The sequence below is a fragment of the Euprymna scolopes genome, chromosome 5 (genome assembly GCF_053919585.1).
Source record: "Euprymna scolopes isolate OS-2025 chromosome 5, ASM5391958v1, whole genome shotgun sequence".
Taxonomy (NCBI): Eukaryota; Metazoa; Mollusca; class Cephalopoda; order Sepiida; family Sepiolidae; genus Euprymna; species Euprymna scolopes.
This window is the reverse complement of record NC_136486.1, coordinates 84,884,781-84,902,761: the sequence shown is the minus strand read 5'-3', so window position 1 is coordinate 84,902,761 and position 17,981 is coordinate 84,884,781. Positions and strand designations below refer to the sequence as shown.

The window sequence follows — 17,981 nt, the reverse complement described above, 5'->3', positions numbered from 1 at the left end:
TACAGTACATTGGCAACATTGGGCTCACTAAAAGAAAATTATTAATTTATTTTTCAAAATATTTAAAAGTAGTGTTTTATGTAAAAATAATGAAGAAATATATATATTTTTTTGCTAATCTGAAAGATAATAATTATTATTAACATAATCAATGGATTTCATACTTCAAAACACAAAAAATGAAAAATTAAACACATTCAAAACTCAGATTTTCAACCTGAAAAATTGATACATGCACAGTTGCTTTTTTTGTTTGTTTTATTTACAATCCTCACCCTCCCCACAATACAATATATTTTGCTCAGTTTCAGCTGATTATTTTAAGCATAGTTGTACCCACAAATAAAGAAATGGGGGTTATAGGCAAATATATATATATATATATATATATATATATATATATCGATTTCATAAAAAAAAAACATTATAAAGTTTGTTCTTCACTTAATAATCAGTGAAAATTTTGTATTCAATGGATAAATGCTTGATTTTTGGTAGATTTTTTAAAGAGAAACTCCATCAACAAATACTTCCCCTTTCTGTTTTGGCCGTGCCTATTATGAACTAAAATATCAACATCTAATATTGATAAGCAATATTCTTAACAAATATTCCAACATGTTCTAAATAGTGCAAACTCTAGACCAAAGGTTAAATTCATGAGACAATTTTCTGTTTTCTGTTTCCTCGTTGCAATTCGTAAGCTGAAGTTGCATGCAATGGACTTTATGTCTGTTAATCATTTGTACTAATTTTCCAACATTTATTATTGCATTTAATTGTCAGCATGGATGTTACCACCTTTTCTAAAGTGCAACAAATATCAACAATTTAGTGAATGAGCTTTACTTGATTAAAATATATGGGGATTTTATTTATTTTCATTGAATTCATTTTTGAGCAAACTTAAATAGAAAATAAGAATGTTTTCCACATGTACAGAAATAAATAAAGCACATATTTTTACATAATGACTGCTTTAATATATTTCAAAAGAAAGAAAAGAAACTGTTCATTTAAAAAAAATACAATTAAAATTTTAATAGAAATCTTCTTTTAATGAATGTTGTATTTTGTGTTTGTTTTTGATTTACCAAAGAAGGCAATCATGAAGTTAATTGAACTCATTTCGCGATTGTCTTCCTTTGTCCCAAATTGTCTTTCTTTGTCTCAAATTGAACTCTTCAAAAAATGAAAAGAAATAGTTTTCCCTGGCAGTCTAAAATGGAGAAGTGTCAAAAAGAATATTGTAAAATCGACAAATATTCAAATCATAAAAAATAGGCAAATATCTAAATCATTAAAAAAAAAAAACAGGGGGGTGCTTCTTCGTTATGTTAATTGTGAAATACAAGATCTACATCGAGCTTATAAACAAAACACAGATCACATCAGCAGGAGTGAAGACACCAAAACATCAGGAGCATCACTGATATGACAACACCGATACGTAAATGACATTGGTACCGATTGTTAATGTAGACATTGGTTACCTCCCTTGCTTCAGTTACATGGTTACCTCCCTTGCTTGTGGTGATATAAATAGGAGTCGGCCATCTTGGTTTAGTCAGTTCGTTCGTACAGTTTAGACAGACTACAAGTGTCTCAACAAATGGTAGCAGAGATATCCCTCTGTGTGCGACAAAACGAAAAAAAAAAAAAAAAAAAAAAAAAAATTTTTTTTTTTTTTTGTACAGCTTGTCTGTAGCACTAGACAGATCGGATATCGGATATGGCAACTTCGAACAAACAACCTCCATTGTTGGAGGGGGAGGATGTTTACGAGAACTGGAAACAAGACGTTGAAATGTGGTCGTTGTTCACGGATCTTTCTGAGGAAAAAAAAGGGCCAGCAGTGTTTTTGACGCTACCACCGAATATTAGAGAATGTGTCCGTGAATTGCCAACAAGTGACATCGGCGGACGAGATGGCTTGAAGATCTTAATAAAGAAACTGGATGACATATATTTAAAGGATGAACACATGCGCGCTTACATGACTTTTAAGGAATTTTACACTTATAAAAGACCGTCAGGTACCAGTATAAATGACTTTCTTGTTCGTTATGAGTTTTTGTACCAAAGATTAAAAAAATTCTACATTATTCTACCGGAAGGAGTGCAAGCTTTTCTTGTTTTGAACGCGGTTAACATATCGGAAGAGAACGAAAAATTAGCGCGGACAACGTGTTCTGTTTTGACGTATCAAAACATGAAGGAATCGATAAAGAAAGTATTTGGTGACATTTATCGTGATGAAAATGTACCGGCAGTGAAATCAGAGCCCGAAATCGTCAACTATAATTATTCTAAACCGGGTAACAACAAAAGGCGTTTTCGTCGAGGACAATCTAATCCATGTGACCGAAGTGGAAACGTGTTGTTGTGTTACAAATGTCAGTCTCCGAACCATCTAATTAGAGAGTGTCCTAGAAATACGCCCAGGTTTACGGAAGCGACAGAACAAATACACATTACGTTGTTCATTCAAGAAAATATTTATTTGAACAGTACAAATGAAAAAATCTCAAATCTTGTAAAGGAAACATTTGGAATGGCAGTCTTGGATTCTGCTTGTACTCGCACACTGGCTGGCGAAGTGTGGCTTGATGTTTATTTAGATACTTTAAATGAAAGTGACCTGCAACTAGTGAAGTATACGAACTCAGACCGGAGTTTTTGTTTTGGTGATGGAGTGGCTGTCACAGCAATTAAAGTTGCTAAATTTCCGGTTACACTCGGAGGTATAAGAGTTTATATCGAAGCAGATATTGTGAAAAACGACTTGCCTCTTCTATTAAGTCACAAATCAATGAAGACAGCAGGAATAGTGCTAGATTTCCGGAAAGATATGTGCTGGATTTTTGATAAATGTATTGAACTAAAGACCACAACTTCAGGGCACTATTGTCTCCCCTTAACAAATAAGTTGTTGGATCATAGTGGTACTAAGAACATTGTATTACATGTTCAGAATTTTGGTCAGTGTTCTTTCACAGAAAAAAAAAAAAAAGCAGAAAAACTTCATCGACAGTTTGCTCATGCCTCGAAGGAAAAACTTGTTTCCTTGGTTAAAAAAAGTGGCAAATTCAATGACAAGGAATTTATAAAGGCGATTGAGGAGGTTTGTGAAAACTGTCAAATTTGCCTTAGATTTAAAAAAGCTCCACTGCGACCGGTTGTGGGATTGCCTCTTGGCAATAGATTTAATCACACAGTTTGCATGGATTTGAAAGAGTTCATCCACAATGAGGTGTGGATACTACATCTCATTGATGCCGCTACCAGGTATTCAGCGGCAACATTGATCAAAACAAAGAAGAAGGAGGAGATCATCAAAAACATCTTTATGATGTGGATTACCTATTTCGGATCTCCTGTTCGTTTTCTGAGTGATAATGGGGGTGAATTCAACAACGAACACTATAGACAGATGAATGAAAAACTCAACATAGAGACCTGTACTACTGCCGCAGAAAGTCCATTCAGCAACGGTACTGTAGAACGTCATAATTTGATAGTTGCTGAGGCAATGAAAAAAATAATTGACGATGAGAAGTGTGAACCTGAAATTGCCTTGGCATGGGCTATTTGTGCAAAAAATGCCCTCCTCAATTACTCTGGACACAGTCCAAATGAACTTGTATTCGGTTTCAATGTAAATACACCCTCAATTCTGACAGACCAGTTACCTGCTATGGAGTCCTCTACTACAAGTGACATGGTGAGAAAAAATTTAAATGCTCTCCATAGTGCAAGGAGAAACTTTTTGGAAGCTGAGTCCAGTGAGAGAATTAGGAGAGCTCTCAGGTCTAATGTCAGAACTTATGCTGATGAAGATTATGCTACCGGAGACCAAATCTATTATCGGAGGCAGGGTTTTAAAGGATGGCGTGGTCCAGCAAAAGTGTTAGGCAGAGAAGGCCAGTTTGTCTTAATCAGACATGGCGGAGCATTTTATAGGATGCATCCGAGCCAATTGATGAAAGTGAATAAAAACAACGAAAAAAAAACAAAAAAAGCTGAAATGCTGGGAAACACTACAGAAGGGAAGAATGAATACCTTTCAGTTGAGGAGGAGGAGTTGCAGAATCAAGTGGTAGAAAGTGAAGATATAGACAGAGAAGAAGTTGTTGATAGTTCTACCAGTTTAAGAGATAAGACTGAAAAACCTGGCCGAAATAAGACCATAACTTATAAAATAAATGGAAGTGAGGAGTGGAAGAAAGGAAAGGTTATGTCAGTACAGCCTAAATCAACTGGCAAATATAGTCATTGGATCAATATAGAACCTGAGGATGAAAACGAGGATCAAGTTTGTATCAACTGGAATCATATTGATCATTGGAGAGAAGTGCCCCAATATACTGAACAGGAAAATGTAGTCCTGCTCACCGCTGAACAAGAGCAGTCGAAAGCTGTAATGGATGCCAAGCATAAAGAAATAAAAAACATGAACACCTATGAAGTATTTGAATGTGTGCCATACACAGGTCAAAAAACAATATCCACAAGATGGGTGATTACTGAAAAATTCAAGGATAATCAGAAAACAATGAAAGCTCGCCTTGTAGCACGAGGCTATGAAGAAAATAGTAATCTGAAAACGGACTCCCCAACATGTAGCCGTGAAGCTATGCGAATGGTCATGCTAACCGCATCAATAAAGAATTGGATGCTGCAGACCATAGATTTTACCTCAGCCTTTTTGCAAGGTGGTATTTTAGAGAGAGATGTGTACCTGAGGCCACCATCTGATGTTTGTCCTAAATCTCAAGTGTGGAAATTAAAAAGATGCATCTATGGATTGAATGATGCTCCACGGGCATGGTACAAGAGAGTTACTCAGGCTTTGATTAAATTAAAAGGAGTAGCAAGTGCTTATGATAATGCATTGTTTTTGTGGCATGATATTAAAGGAAATTTGACTGGAATTCTTGCTATGCACGTGGATGATTTTGTTTTCTGTGGAAACACAGAGTTTGAAAGGGATGTGATTGCAACATTGAAAGAAAAATTTAAGGTGGGATCTCATGAAAGTGGAACATTCAAATATGTTGGACTGAATGTTAATCAACAGGAAAATGGGATCACTGTAGAACAAGATCTATATGTATCTTCCATATCTCCAATAGAAATAAGCAAAGGGAGGATACTGAGGAAAAATGATGAACTGAATGAAGAAGAAAAGCATGAGTTGAAGAGACTTGCAGGTCAGATGATGTGGGTTTCAACTCAAACACGCCCTGATATAGCTTTTGATGTGTGTAAAATGAGCAACACTGGAAAGCATCCCAAAGTAAAAGCCTTATTTGAGGCGAATAAAGCCTTATCAAAATTGAAATCCAAGAAGGGTTCTATAACATTTCCAAAATTGGGAAAGCCCTCAGATTTACACATTTTGTGTTATACTGATGCCTCTTATGCCAGTCTGGAAGATGGATCTTCACAGGGTGGTTTTGTTGTCTTTATTGGAGGAAGTACTGACAAAATGGCCCCCATGTGTTGGGCGTCAAAGAAATTGGACAGAGTGACAAAAAGCCCATTGGCCTCAGAGACTCTTGCTCTGAATGAGGGAGCTGATGCTGGTGTTTTGACTGCGGTTATGATACAAGAGGTATTTCAGTTATCTAAATTGCCAGACGTTCTCTGCAAGACAGATAATGCATCACTTGTGGAGACATTGAATTCCAACAATCTGGTAAGCGATCGACGATTGAGAATAGATGTAGCAAGGCTGAAGGAAATGAAGAGTAGAGGGGAGATACAGATAGAATGGATCAAGGGTTGTGATCAGGTCTCTGATTGTTTGACCAAGGCAGGAGCTTCGTCTGAGCTTCTAAGGGACTTGTTAAATCAGAAATAAATTATTCACTTGAGGACAGCAGCAATGTTAATGTAGACATTGGTTACCTCCCTTGCTTCAGTTACATGGTTACCTCCCTTGCTTGTGGTGATATAAATAGGAGTCGGCCATCTTGGTTTAGTCAGTTCGTTCGTACAGTTTAGACAGACTACAAGTGTCTCAACACCGATCTGTGTTCAGCTACGATATTTAATTGACTGCTACCATTGTCAGAAACTATGGTTTTTGTACCCATCCTTCCACTACAATATAAGTTCATTAAAGCTAAGAATTATCCAGCAAAGCACATTGCCCAAGGAAATAGCTACACTAAGAAAGAGAAGGTCAGAAAAATTTGACAGATGAGATACGGAAATATTTGATAAAATATCTATAAAAAGATTACAAGTGACAAACTTAATCTAAATTTCACAGATGACTGTTTAAATGGAAACAAATGCAGACTCCGGGAAATGAATATTCCTCACAACAAGGATAATCGTGACATTGCAACACAATAACAACAAAATGTTTCCTCTGATCGCAGCATAAACTGCTGCTCTCAACTTCATCTGCATGTGTACTATATAAAGGTTTGCATCATTAACTGTTAGCAGCAGTCGGTGGCGGAGGTTGTCTAAATGACTCATATGGATTACTCTCTCTTTCCTAACAGTAACACGAATGTCTTCATTCTTTCTTTCTCTAACAGCGGCAATAACAACTAACACAAGCGTCTTCGCTCTTTCTCTGACAGTGGCAACAACAAACATGAATGTTTTCACCCTTTCTGTCTCATAGCAGCAGAAGCCGTTTGCTCAACATTAGCAACAAAACATCTTAATGACAAGACTTTGTTATTTATTCTTTTCAGAAACTTATTATCAACAAGAGACAAATAAAATTAATTTCACTCTAAACTTGGTGGCCAGGACTTTGTTATTTCTTCTTCTTGGAAACCTCATCAACAAGAAGATATTTTATCCATTGCATTTCTTCAATAAATGATTAATTTAATATTTTGTTTGTCTTTCTTGTTAATTATATGTTAATTTTATTATTGTTACGGTTGAACTCTTCAAAAAATGAAAAGAAATAGTTTTCCCTGGCAGTCTAAAATGGAGAAGTGTCAAAAAGAATATTGTAACACAAAATCTAACAACTGGTGCCAGAAGTTTACAACAAACAACTGGTATCAAAAAGTCACAAATATAACAGTTATTGGAGCAAAATTTGAAATATTGAATTTCACGTCAAATCAATGGCATCTGCTTAATTGTCATATCACAATAATGAACATATTTTAAAATTCCAAAAAACAATAAGGTAATGAATTAATTATGAATGAAAATAGTTTTCGAAGACAACCAGTGAAAATTAAGTTTTGCTGAAATTAATCAACAGGCGATTATTTTCTGAAAACTGAAAATCTTAGGCCAATTTAGCAAAACTCAATTTTCGCGAACTGCCTTTGAAAATTACTTTCATTAATATTTATTTTTCTATCTTATTATTGTTTTTCATGATTCAAATTTCATTCTAATAATGAACACACACACACACACACAAACACACACACAAAAAAAAAAACACGTGAAGCATGCATGGTCCCTCATGAGTGCACAATGAATGAGGCATAAAAGAAAATGACTAAGTTCAGCATTTGCCCCCTCTATTTAGTCCCAAAAGTTCTCAGGTGAAAATGAACAAACGGCACAGTTTTAGGCCTTAACATATATAAATTTGAGTTCTGCACCATGCAAAAAAAGAAATGACTTAGTCCATCATTTGCCCTGCCGCTTTACCCCAAAAGTACCCAAGGCCGTAACATATTTAAATTTGAGTTCAGCACCATGTAAAACTGCTAAATAGACATACACAGAAAATATTGAACAAATATGGTAAAATAGTCCCAAAAATGGAGTGCTTTATTAGCCCTAAAAGAGCCCCTGGGGCACACTCAAGAGTTATCGTGAAGTATAGATAAACAAAATTACAAAGAAATCAGTTAGTTTTTTTTTTTCTATTTACATGGTAGTCACCACTTATCAAGGCTCAGAAGCCACTCGGGGATAAGAATTATTGCGTGTACAATAATCAATGGGATAATATCATAGTAATCATTAGTATTGGAGATTTGATAAAGCGTCTTACTTAAGGGGGCGGTTCATCAGGAATTTGTTTATGTTGGACTTGAAGACATCCAAGTTGTAGTCAGGTGGGAAACAGGCAAATGGAAGAGAGTTCCACAGGTGTGCAATTCTAAGAAAGAAGCTATGTTCATGGAATCTACATTTTGATTTAGGTACAGATAAAGAGTAGGGAAAATTATTGACAGTGGTTTCAGCTAGACGGGTGTTTATCATGAAAGATTGGCGAGGGGAAACCAGAGATTGGAGCGCAGATGAGCACTTGCCATGGAAATAATGATAAAACAAAGACAGGCTCGCAATGTCTCTTCTGTGGGAGAGAGGTTGCAGGGAAGAGAAAAGGGCATCCCCCACTAAACCACAAAGTCTATTTTGTACTGTGTCAAGGCAGAATAGGCTGTTTTTAGCAGCTCCTGCCCAGATGTGGCAGCAGAACTCCATCCTTGGACGTACTTGGCTTTTATATAGATAGAGAATTGCATCAGCAGTGAGATATCTTCTGGAGCGGTAGAAGGATCCCACCATTTTCCCAGCGACCTTGGCAACAGAGTTGATGTAAGTGTTCCACTTCAGATCAGGAGTAAAGGTCAAACCCAGAAGCTTGTCAAAACATGGAGCCTCCCCAAAACGAGAGCCATCCATTTCAATTGAGGCCAGATGGGGATCAGAGCATTGATGATGTAAAGATAGGAGCTTGGTTTTAGATGCATTAAAAGTAACCAGCCATCTCTTCCCCCACTGTACCACACGCTCAAGATCAGAGGAGAGAGAATCAGAGAAAACATTGTCATTTACGGCCTTTGATGTGTTGCCATAGACGGTCGTGTCATCAACATAGATGTCAATGAATGATTTAAGTATGTGTTTTGGGAGATCATTGATGTAGATCAAGAAGAGAGTTGGGCCCAATTCAATTTCTTTACTTTTTACGCTTAGCCAAACAAAACTTGAGTCAAATACGAAAAGAAAAAATTCTTTGTTTTCTTCCATTGAAGTGTTGTCTTTTTACACTGGCCCAAGTTTTTAAATATTTATATTTTCAGTAAATGAAATATTGTTTTCATGGATTTTTATAAAATATAAAGAAACAATTTTGAATTTAATTAATTTTTTTGTGTAATTTGACATTTATACAACTAATTACTCGGTCAATATTGTGAGAAATTCCATAAAACAACACCATCTTTCTAGTTAGGCCACCTACACAGTGCTAGTAGCCGGTCTGTAATTGGTTAATTTTGAATGAGTCAAGTAAATTGCTTAGCACCCTTTTTTTGTATCTTGCTTTTACTTTTCAGTCTAACAGAAACTCGGCATTGGGATAGACTCAACACAGTGACCCTCTCTCTCGAGGGAGCCAAGACAATTCCTTCATGAACACCAAACAGTTGGTGAACAAAGGACACATCTCTACAAGCAGAGATGACTTATATTGCTGTATTTATCCTAATTGAGGATGACATTTAAGAACTGTTCTGGATGTTTATTTTCCAAATATTGGATCTTATTTCATTTCATCTTGAGTCCCAAGGGGCTCACATTATGCCTAATTATAGGCACCATCATTCCCGCCAAGTTTACCATGAACATTCATGGATCCTTCTAAAGGAACAATGAACTAACATTCCAACAATAGGAATTCGGACTAAAGGCTTCATGCGTATGGATGCAAATCAGCCCACCGTTTTGCAAAAGGACTATACTAGAACCAAAGAAATTTCATTGCTGTTACTTGTGAATAAATTTTGAGTTTGAAAGGTATGGCTTTTGTTTGTGGAATTCATTTGCTTCTGCAGGGAGGATATTTAGTTGTGTTAGAAAGAAATTTCTCACAATATCAAGTTTCTTTCCAACTCCTCAAAAAACTTTAAATGGTGGTGCTGAAAACAAATATCACATTTAAATTTGGGGCAGATAAGTTTTCATGATATGAAGAAATTAATTTCTTTCAAAAAGTGGGGGATCACTTTTTATATAAATTTAACATAAAATGAGCACCCAATTTCTAATCATCTAGTAATTTCTTCACATCATAAAACAAATTTAATTGTGATATTCGTTTTCAGCCCCCTCCCCCCCGAAAACCAGCGCTCTTTTTTTACTAAGAGATTCATTCATTTTTTCATAAGTTAGGATGCTAATTTTATTCCAGCATTTGAGTTCTTTGTTTCCTTCATTCAATTCGTTTCATTATTTTTTCTTGTAGCGAGTTAGGCTATTTTATATCCTGGTCCGCAACAAACCTTCGACTAAATTAAATAATGAACGAATCTCTTAGTAAAACCAAAAAAAAAAAAAAGAAAAAGCAGCGCCGGTTTTCGGGGGGTGCTGAAAACGAATATCAGTTAAATTTGTTAATGATATGAAGAAATTACGGTAATCGTGAAGAAAGAGAGCCTGTTTCCTCCGTTTGACTATAGGTGGCGTTACTGTAGTGTATGTCCACCCAATTACGGAAGCACAAAATGTATATAATGGCACCCTTGAAATAAAAATAAATGTTTTTGTTATATTTTAATTTTAAGCATGTTTCTTTTGTTTTTTTTTTTCTCCAAACATTTGCAAGCATAAACTAAATATTTTTTAAATATTTTTCTTTTTGAAAAGTTTCCTTATGCCTTTATTGTACCGCGCTATGTTTTAATAGTAGTTTCAAGTAAGATTCAGGTTTTACAATATCCTTTTTCAAATATATATATAAATACTCGCGGAAAAGGTAAAATAAGTGCAGAAAAATTAAGAAAAAAGGGGGGGGGGCATAAAAAAGATTAAAAAAAAAACAAAAAAAAAAAACGTTGATTTTCTTTTTTTTTTTTTTTTTATAAGAGCGTAAAAAATACTCGCAGAAAAAACAGTTGTACCCATAAATATGTTTAAAAGAAAAATATAGCAAAAACATTTAGTTTATGCTTGCAAAAAAAAAAAACGTAAATGTTTGAAAATAAACAAGCAACAAAACCTAAATGTTTGGAAAAATAAAACTTAAATATGTTTGCAAAAAAAAAAAAAAAAAAAAAAAAAAACGTAAATATGTTTGAAAAAAAAATAATAAAACTTAAATATGTTTGCAAAAAAACAACAAAAAACATGTTTAAAATTAAAATATAATAAAAACATTTATTTTTATTTCAAGGGTGCCATTATATACATTTTGTGCTTCCTTAACTGGGTGGACAGACAGTAACGCCACCAAACAAACAGTCAAACGGAGGAAACAGGCTCTCTCTTCCTTCACGATTACCGAAATTACTAGGTGGCCAGAAAGTGGGTGCTCATTTTACGTTAAATTTATATAAGAAAGTGATCTCTCCCACATTTTGAAGAAATAATTCCTTCATATCATGAAAACTATCTTCCCCAAATTTAAATATGATATTCGTTTTCAGCACCACCGAAAACCTATCTAAGTCGTCTTTTAAAGTTTTTTGGGGAGTTGTAAAGAAACTTGACATTAACCTAATATTTATAATTGACGCTTGGTTATCCTTTACGGAGATGGTCCCGACGTCCGCCTTGTTCTGAGTTCGGGGAGAGGCCGTCTGACGTAGGCGGTGTCGAGGCAGAAAATTACCCTAACCCTAAAATATGCGATATGTCCCAGACAGATGCTTTTATAAATATTGTGAAACAAATCACAGAATTTTACAGGGTTAACTAACCACGTGTAACTATTCTAATCATGTGGACTGTTTTTTTTTTGTTTTTTTTTAATTCTAATTGTTTGAACTGTTTATTTCGTAAAATTCCAATTATTTGAACTGTTGAATTATCAAAAATTTGAACTGTTTATTTTCTAAAATTCTAATTATTTGAACTGTTTATTTTTTTAAATGTAGTTGACGAAAATATGCTAACCGCTTTCGGCGCTTCAATTCATTTACCGAAAGTCCGAGATAGCAGTCGAAAATGCGTTCTAATTTCGCCTTATAGCCAAGAAGCCGGCAAACGAAAATCCTTAAGCGGGTATATTTACATGGTGAACTAATTTCTCATGTCACCGCTGTTGCGAAAAACAAAACCACGCGATAAAATATAGCAGCTCATTCGACAGCCAGCCATTCCAATAGACATCCTTATCTTAAAAAAAAAAAAAAATGTAGATATATATATCATGGCGCAATAATACTAAGCTTAGTATTCTTGCGACGCAAATAAAAACGTGTTAAGAAAAAACAAAAACAAAATACCCCTTACTTGAAATAATTCTTCCAGTTCGATATTTTTTACTCCGATCTTTCATTTTCTCAAATAATCAATAGACTAATTAAAATGGTTAAAAGAGCTTCTCGAAGTTTAAAATTGTTTTTAAAAACTTACCGTGAGAAAAATAAAGTTGTATTAATGACAAAATAATAATATATATTCGAGTCCTCGTCGTTGTAAACATTTTTTTTTTTTGCTTGTTTTACAAATTTTTAGTGTGAAACTTTCAACATAATTTCATTTAAAAAATAAAAAAAATAAATAAATAATCGTTGTCGAACAGCAAAAGAAAACAAGTCTTAATTGCAGACTTTCAGTTTTGCGCGCGGAAGTTGCAGTTTGCACCGATAACTTTAAGCTCTAATCTTTTTTATCAAGGCCAATTCACTTGTAACAATAGCTTTAATTTGTACTTTGTTCGAATTTCGAAATCCTTTTTAAAAACATAGAGTGGGGGGTTTGTTAAAATAAAACTACACACCTTCAAAATTTTCAATATTTTTTATGCAGAATACGTACCGTGTTCAAATAATAAGGTTATTGGGAGGGGGGGGGGCTCACCAAATAATTAAATTTAACTTGAAAATCTTATTTAAAAAAGAATACTTATTTCTACGGACGGAACGTGCTATTTTTCTTTCTTTTTTTTTTAATTATTGTAAAACTTTTACTATGTTTATTCAAGACTAAAATCTCCAGATTAAAAGAAAAAAATTAAAACGCTACTTTTTTAATTTTTAAAGCAACGTTTTGCAACAAGACTCCGTTAAGTTGTTTAAGGTTGGTGGACTTAATTTCTTTCTCTCTCTCTCTCTCTCCCTCTCCATAATTCGGGCGAATATTAGATAACAGATTTTAATCTAAATTAGTACTTTTTCTCATATTAGTATTCTTTTTAAATGATTGCTTTTAATTTATATAAAATCGAACTTTATTCAATTTTTCACGCTTTCTAGATTTTTTTTTTTTTTTTTTTTTTTTTTTCATAATGTTAAATTCCATTAAACTTTTTGGGCGGGGTTTGGTTTTTTATAAAACTTCTTAAAAGAAGAGTGAAACTGAACTTTGAGTTTACTTTTGTCAGTCTCATTAATCTCTCTTTCCTTATTTTGTCATTTAGTCCTCACATTCCATGAGCGATGCTGCCTGCTGACAAAGAGGAGAGAATTGCTGTTTTCTGGGTTTAAAGCTATCTACCAAAACTTATCGTGGGTTATTTTTAATTAATTTATTTATTTTTATTTATTTTTATTTTTTTACCTTGGAAGGGTATTTTCTTTTTAGTTCCTTACATCAAGGGCAAGACTGGAGTTTAGGTGGAAAAACAATCTCGAACCCGTTATCACATAAAAAGAACTAATTTCCCTAATCACCGGTGTACGTTACTATGTCAATAATATATAAACAATATTGGTATTTCAGAAGTTGTTTTTGAAAACAACTTAAAAAAAAAAAAAAAAAAAAACAACTTCTTTTTATATTGCTTTTAATTAAAATAAAAAAGGTTTTCGTAGGTTACAATTATGAAAAGTTCTATTCATATTTAAATGTCTTATATGTTCCGTGTTTTTTTTTTTTTTTTACACAATACCTTTTTTAATGAAGGTACTAGTGCAGAGAGTGATCCGCGCTATTTTTTTAAATCGTATTTCCATGTTTAATTAAAGTTTTGATGTTTTTTTTATTCAATTGTAAGGTTGAAGTATAGAATATGTACAAAACACTCTCCCCTCCCCATATTAAGAATGGCTTTTTAAATATAACGTTATGGGTTTGTATTACTGTACACATAGATTCGAAAAAGTTGTCAAAAAACAAATATATAACAAATAAATGTTATCAAAGGCAAGATAAGTTACTTTTCTACCAAACTGGATATATTTTTTGTGTTTTTATTCAATGTAACATATTTATTCAGCTCGAAAACCATACAGTGTTTACCGATGTATTGGAAAATTCAAGATGGCGTCTGATTCTCTCTTTAACACGATAAGTTTGGGAAAAGGTGTTATAAATAAAAAACTATACAAAATACTATTAAAAACCCACCGAATATATGTCAACCTATGTCACGGTAACATATATTGAGCGAATTTCTAACAGTATTTTGTCTAGTTTATTATTTATTACACCTTTTTCCAAACTTACCGTGTTAAAGAGAGAATCGGCCGCCATCTTGAATTTTCCAATACATCGGTAAACACTGTATGCTTTTCGAGCTGAATAAACATGTTAAATTGAATAAAAACACGAAAATTATATCCAGTTTAATAGAAAAGTAACTTATCTTGCCTTTGATAACATTTATTTGTTATATATTTGTTTTTTGACAACTTTTTCCAATCTATGTGTACAGTAATACAAACTCAACGTTATTATTTACGTCCGGATCGGCAGATCGCTCTATGCACTTGCACTAGTACCTTAATGATAAACAATACATAAATAGAAATAATAAATTATCAGACTTTTTAAAGTTTAAGTTTAAACAATATTTTTTTAATTAAAAATTGAATCGCGTGATTATTATTAAATTACGTGAGTAGTTATAAACGATACGGTAAAACTATACAAACACCGTGACAGCGAATTAACCCTACCCCTAACCCTAACCCTAAACCCTAAACCTAACCCTAACCCTAACCCTGTCACGGTGTTTGTATAATAATACCAACGATACAAATTAATATTAAACACGCGTATTCTCTTGCAATTTATTATTTCTCTATTTCAAATTTAAATTTATTAATTATAAAACCTTCGGTACTTATGTATTTTTGTTACCGTGCTAAAAAAAAAGGTGCTTAAGATATCGTGGAACGTTCTGTTTAAAATTAAAAAATGTTGTTTAAAATAAAGAAGTAAAAAATGAGAGAAGAAAGATATCGTGAAAAAAAGATCATGAAACGTTTTAAAATAAATAAGTAAAAAGTTGGGCTTCTTTAAGTTGTTTTCAAAAACAACTTCTGAAATACCTATATTATTGACGTAGTAACGTACCGGTGATTAGGGAAATTAGTTCCTTTTATGTGATAAAGGGTTCGAGATTATTTTTCCACCTAAACTCCAGTCTTGCCACATCAAGTGGGTTCATAACTTCATGCCTTGTCTGGAGTGATTTCCACATTTCTTAACTTTTACATTAGATGATGAATAATCAGCAGTTACGGTTGCGGCGGCTGCTGCTGCTTTCAAGCAAACTGTTTTTTTTTTTTTGTTTTGTTTTTTTTAACCAACCAGTATAACAACTTCGTCCAAACACTTCCAAGTAAATACATCTACAGTAGATGATCTACACGTGTATGGACCAAATAAATAACTAATTTTGTTTATCGCCATACACTGTATGGTGATAAACAAAATAAGTTATTTAAAAGAAAAAAAAAAACAGGATTCACAGGATTATGAGGTGAGTATTGCTGAGATTTATTGAACAATAAATTCTCAGATTATGAAGAAACAACAACTGAAACGCTCGCTGTCAAAATTTTAGAGGGATTTCGAGGTTCTAACGTAAGGTTTACGTAAAAAAAAAAAAAAAAAAAATATTTGTCTGCTGCAAATTGCCAAAAGACTTGATTTAACTGTTTGCATTGCATGGACAGTTCGAATCTCTTTCGCATATTTAATCAAATGTATTTTTAGGGTATTATTGTAGATGATGATCCTCAGCTAAATCACCACCCATTCCTCTAAGAAAATGAGTTTCCATCTTTTAGGCGATTATTCGTACATATTTGGAAAAATTTGCAAAAGAACCCAAAGCAATTATTTTAGAATTTACACTGAGGGATCAGGTTCGCATATAAATTTAACGGTTTTCTTATCAGATCAGATAACGCTTATGAACATGCAAACGTTTTTAATGAACTATTTGATGTGATCATGTTGTTTGTTTGTTTGGTGGGGTTGCTACCTCGACTAAGGTTTACTAGGGTTAACTAAGAGTTTTGAGGTAGCATTTAAAAACGGTTTTTCCATGTTCTTTGGTTGTAGATAAGAAAGACCCTCAGCTATATCAACCTCCATCAAAACCCTTCGTTGAATCACCTCTCCCCCCTCCTCCAAAATTCTATTTTTTTTAGGTCATTACTTGTGAGCACTCTGAAAAAATTGACAGAGAGTCGAAACAGAAAAAAAAAACAAAAAAAAAAACAACAATCATTTTAGAATTTAATGGGGGAATGAGTTTCTCATATAAATTGAATGTAAAATGATCTTCCATTTCCGGACCATTCTAATTTTTTAGGGCAGTTAACTCTCTTTTTTTTTCTTTTTTTTTTTGCCCTTGGAGATAAATTTTGCATAGTTTCTGAGAGGAGAGTTAGTATTTATTTATTTTTTTTCATGCTAAATAGTCAAAAATGCATGCAATTACCCTTCCACAAACCCTCAGCCCGTGTTGAAAGCTTCCCCCCCCCACCTCTAATCCTAAATCCAAGTGGTAACCTCCACTTAAAAAACCCTCCCTTAATCCTACCATTAATCCGAAATTCAAGAAGCAAAGCCATCTTCCTAAAAAAATTACAAAGATTTTTTTTTTTTATACAAACATTTAAAAACTAAAATAAAGTCTACTTTTCTAGGCCAGTGTAAGCACCCAAAAAACTTGTGGAAAAATTCCACTCAAATGAGAGATAGCGATAATATTAAGAGCGGTTGATGATGCTAGAACTTAATGGAGGGAGGGTTTTGTGGGAGTGCTGCCAATCGAACTTAAGGTTAGTGGTAAGATTAGTGGAAGTTTTGGAGTTATGCTTGCCACTCAGACTTAGAATTAATGGTAGGGTTGATGTTATTTTTGGAAGGGGGGTGTTTCTTTTCTTAATTTTCTAAAATGTTTTTTCAAAATGTTTTTAAAATATTCTTTATAAATGTATTATTTTCTTGATTCAATATTCTTTTGTCAATAATAATTAATTTTTATAATGATGAAAGCTAATTATTTTTTTTTTTCAGCATGCCCCTCCCTAATAAAAAAGAAATTGCACGGAACTTATCTTTTACTAAAAAAGGGGAAAAAAAACTCCTGGTTATGCACTTGAAATGCTATCCGGTTAGAAAATGGCCTGGAAATGGGTGATCAATCACTAAATTTATATGCAAACTAATCCTCTCCGATCTTTAATTCTAATATATTTCAACCCCAAGTTTTTCAGGGTCTTCACATGTAATTGCCCCCAAAAAGTAGAATTTGGTTTTGTAAACAGGAGCAGCTGAAAGATTCTCTCTTAAAAATTTTGCAACCTATATTGGATTTTTAACTTATATATATATATATACAAAATTTTAGTTAAGGTTTTCTCTTTTCATCCTTATGTAGTTAAATTCTGTTTTAAAATTGAAGACTTTTGCGAAATCAGCTTATGCAAGTGCTAAGTCTATTTCTATTTAACAACTTTCGTTAATGCTTTTTTTTCATCCTTATATAAATGAATTCTCTTTTGTCATTATAAACTTTTTAGAAGTCGGATTAAGTAGGTGCTAAGTCTGTGATAGGTTAAAGTTATTATTTTTTTTTTTCCTTCCGGGAATTTAAACTTTATTTTTATTTACATTTTTTTTATTCAAAGCTTTAGACTATATATATATATTATTTTTTTTTTTTTAATTACATTTTCACCCCAAACAAGGCAAATTGCCACTTTGGTGTAGGGGGCTACTATCAGGGGCAACAACTACTGGGGTACTATGTAGGGATTTGGGCAGCAAGGTGTCGGTTCACGTTACACTTGAACTTCTGCACGTCAGTACTGTTGGGGAAGCAGGGACCTGGAATGGAA

General features: G+C 33.5%; 2 protein-coding genes across 3 annotated transcripts in view; one reads left to right on the top strand and one right to left on the bottom strand.

Moving 5' to 3' along the window:
- Positions 1–12,553, bottom strand: part of LOC145276917 (lysosomal acid glucosylceramidase-like) — a 78,062-nt gene extending 65,509 nt beyond the window's left edge. The window contains exon 1 of the mRNA XM_080128383.1: positions 12,313–12,553. Coding sequence (XP_079984509.1) covers positions 12,313–12,382 — 70 coding nt within the window. The 5' untranslated portion in view covers positions 12,383–12,553. The remainder of the gene's footprint in view (positions 1–12,312) is intronic.
- A 187-nt stretch (positions 12,554–12,740) lies between these two features.
- LOC145276915 (uncharacterized) overlaps positions 12,741–17,981 on the top strand; it is a 50,650-nt gene continuing 45,409 nt past the window's right edge. Inside the window, exon 1 of one of the 2 annotated variants that reach the window (XM_080128380.1) lies at positions 12,741–12,978. The gene's annotated coding sequence lies outside the window, so the exon portion shown is untranslated. Of the gene's footprint in view, positions 12,979–13,161; positions 13,407–17,981 lie in introns of those variants that run through there. The other variant, XM_080128379.1, reaches the window with a different exon arrangement.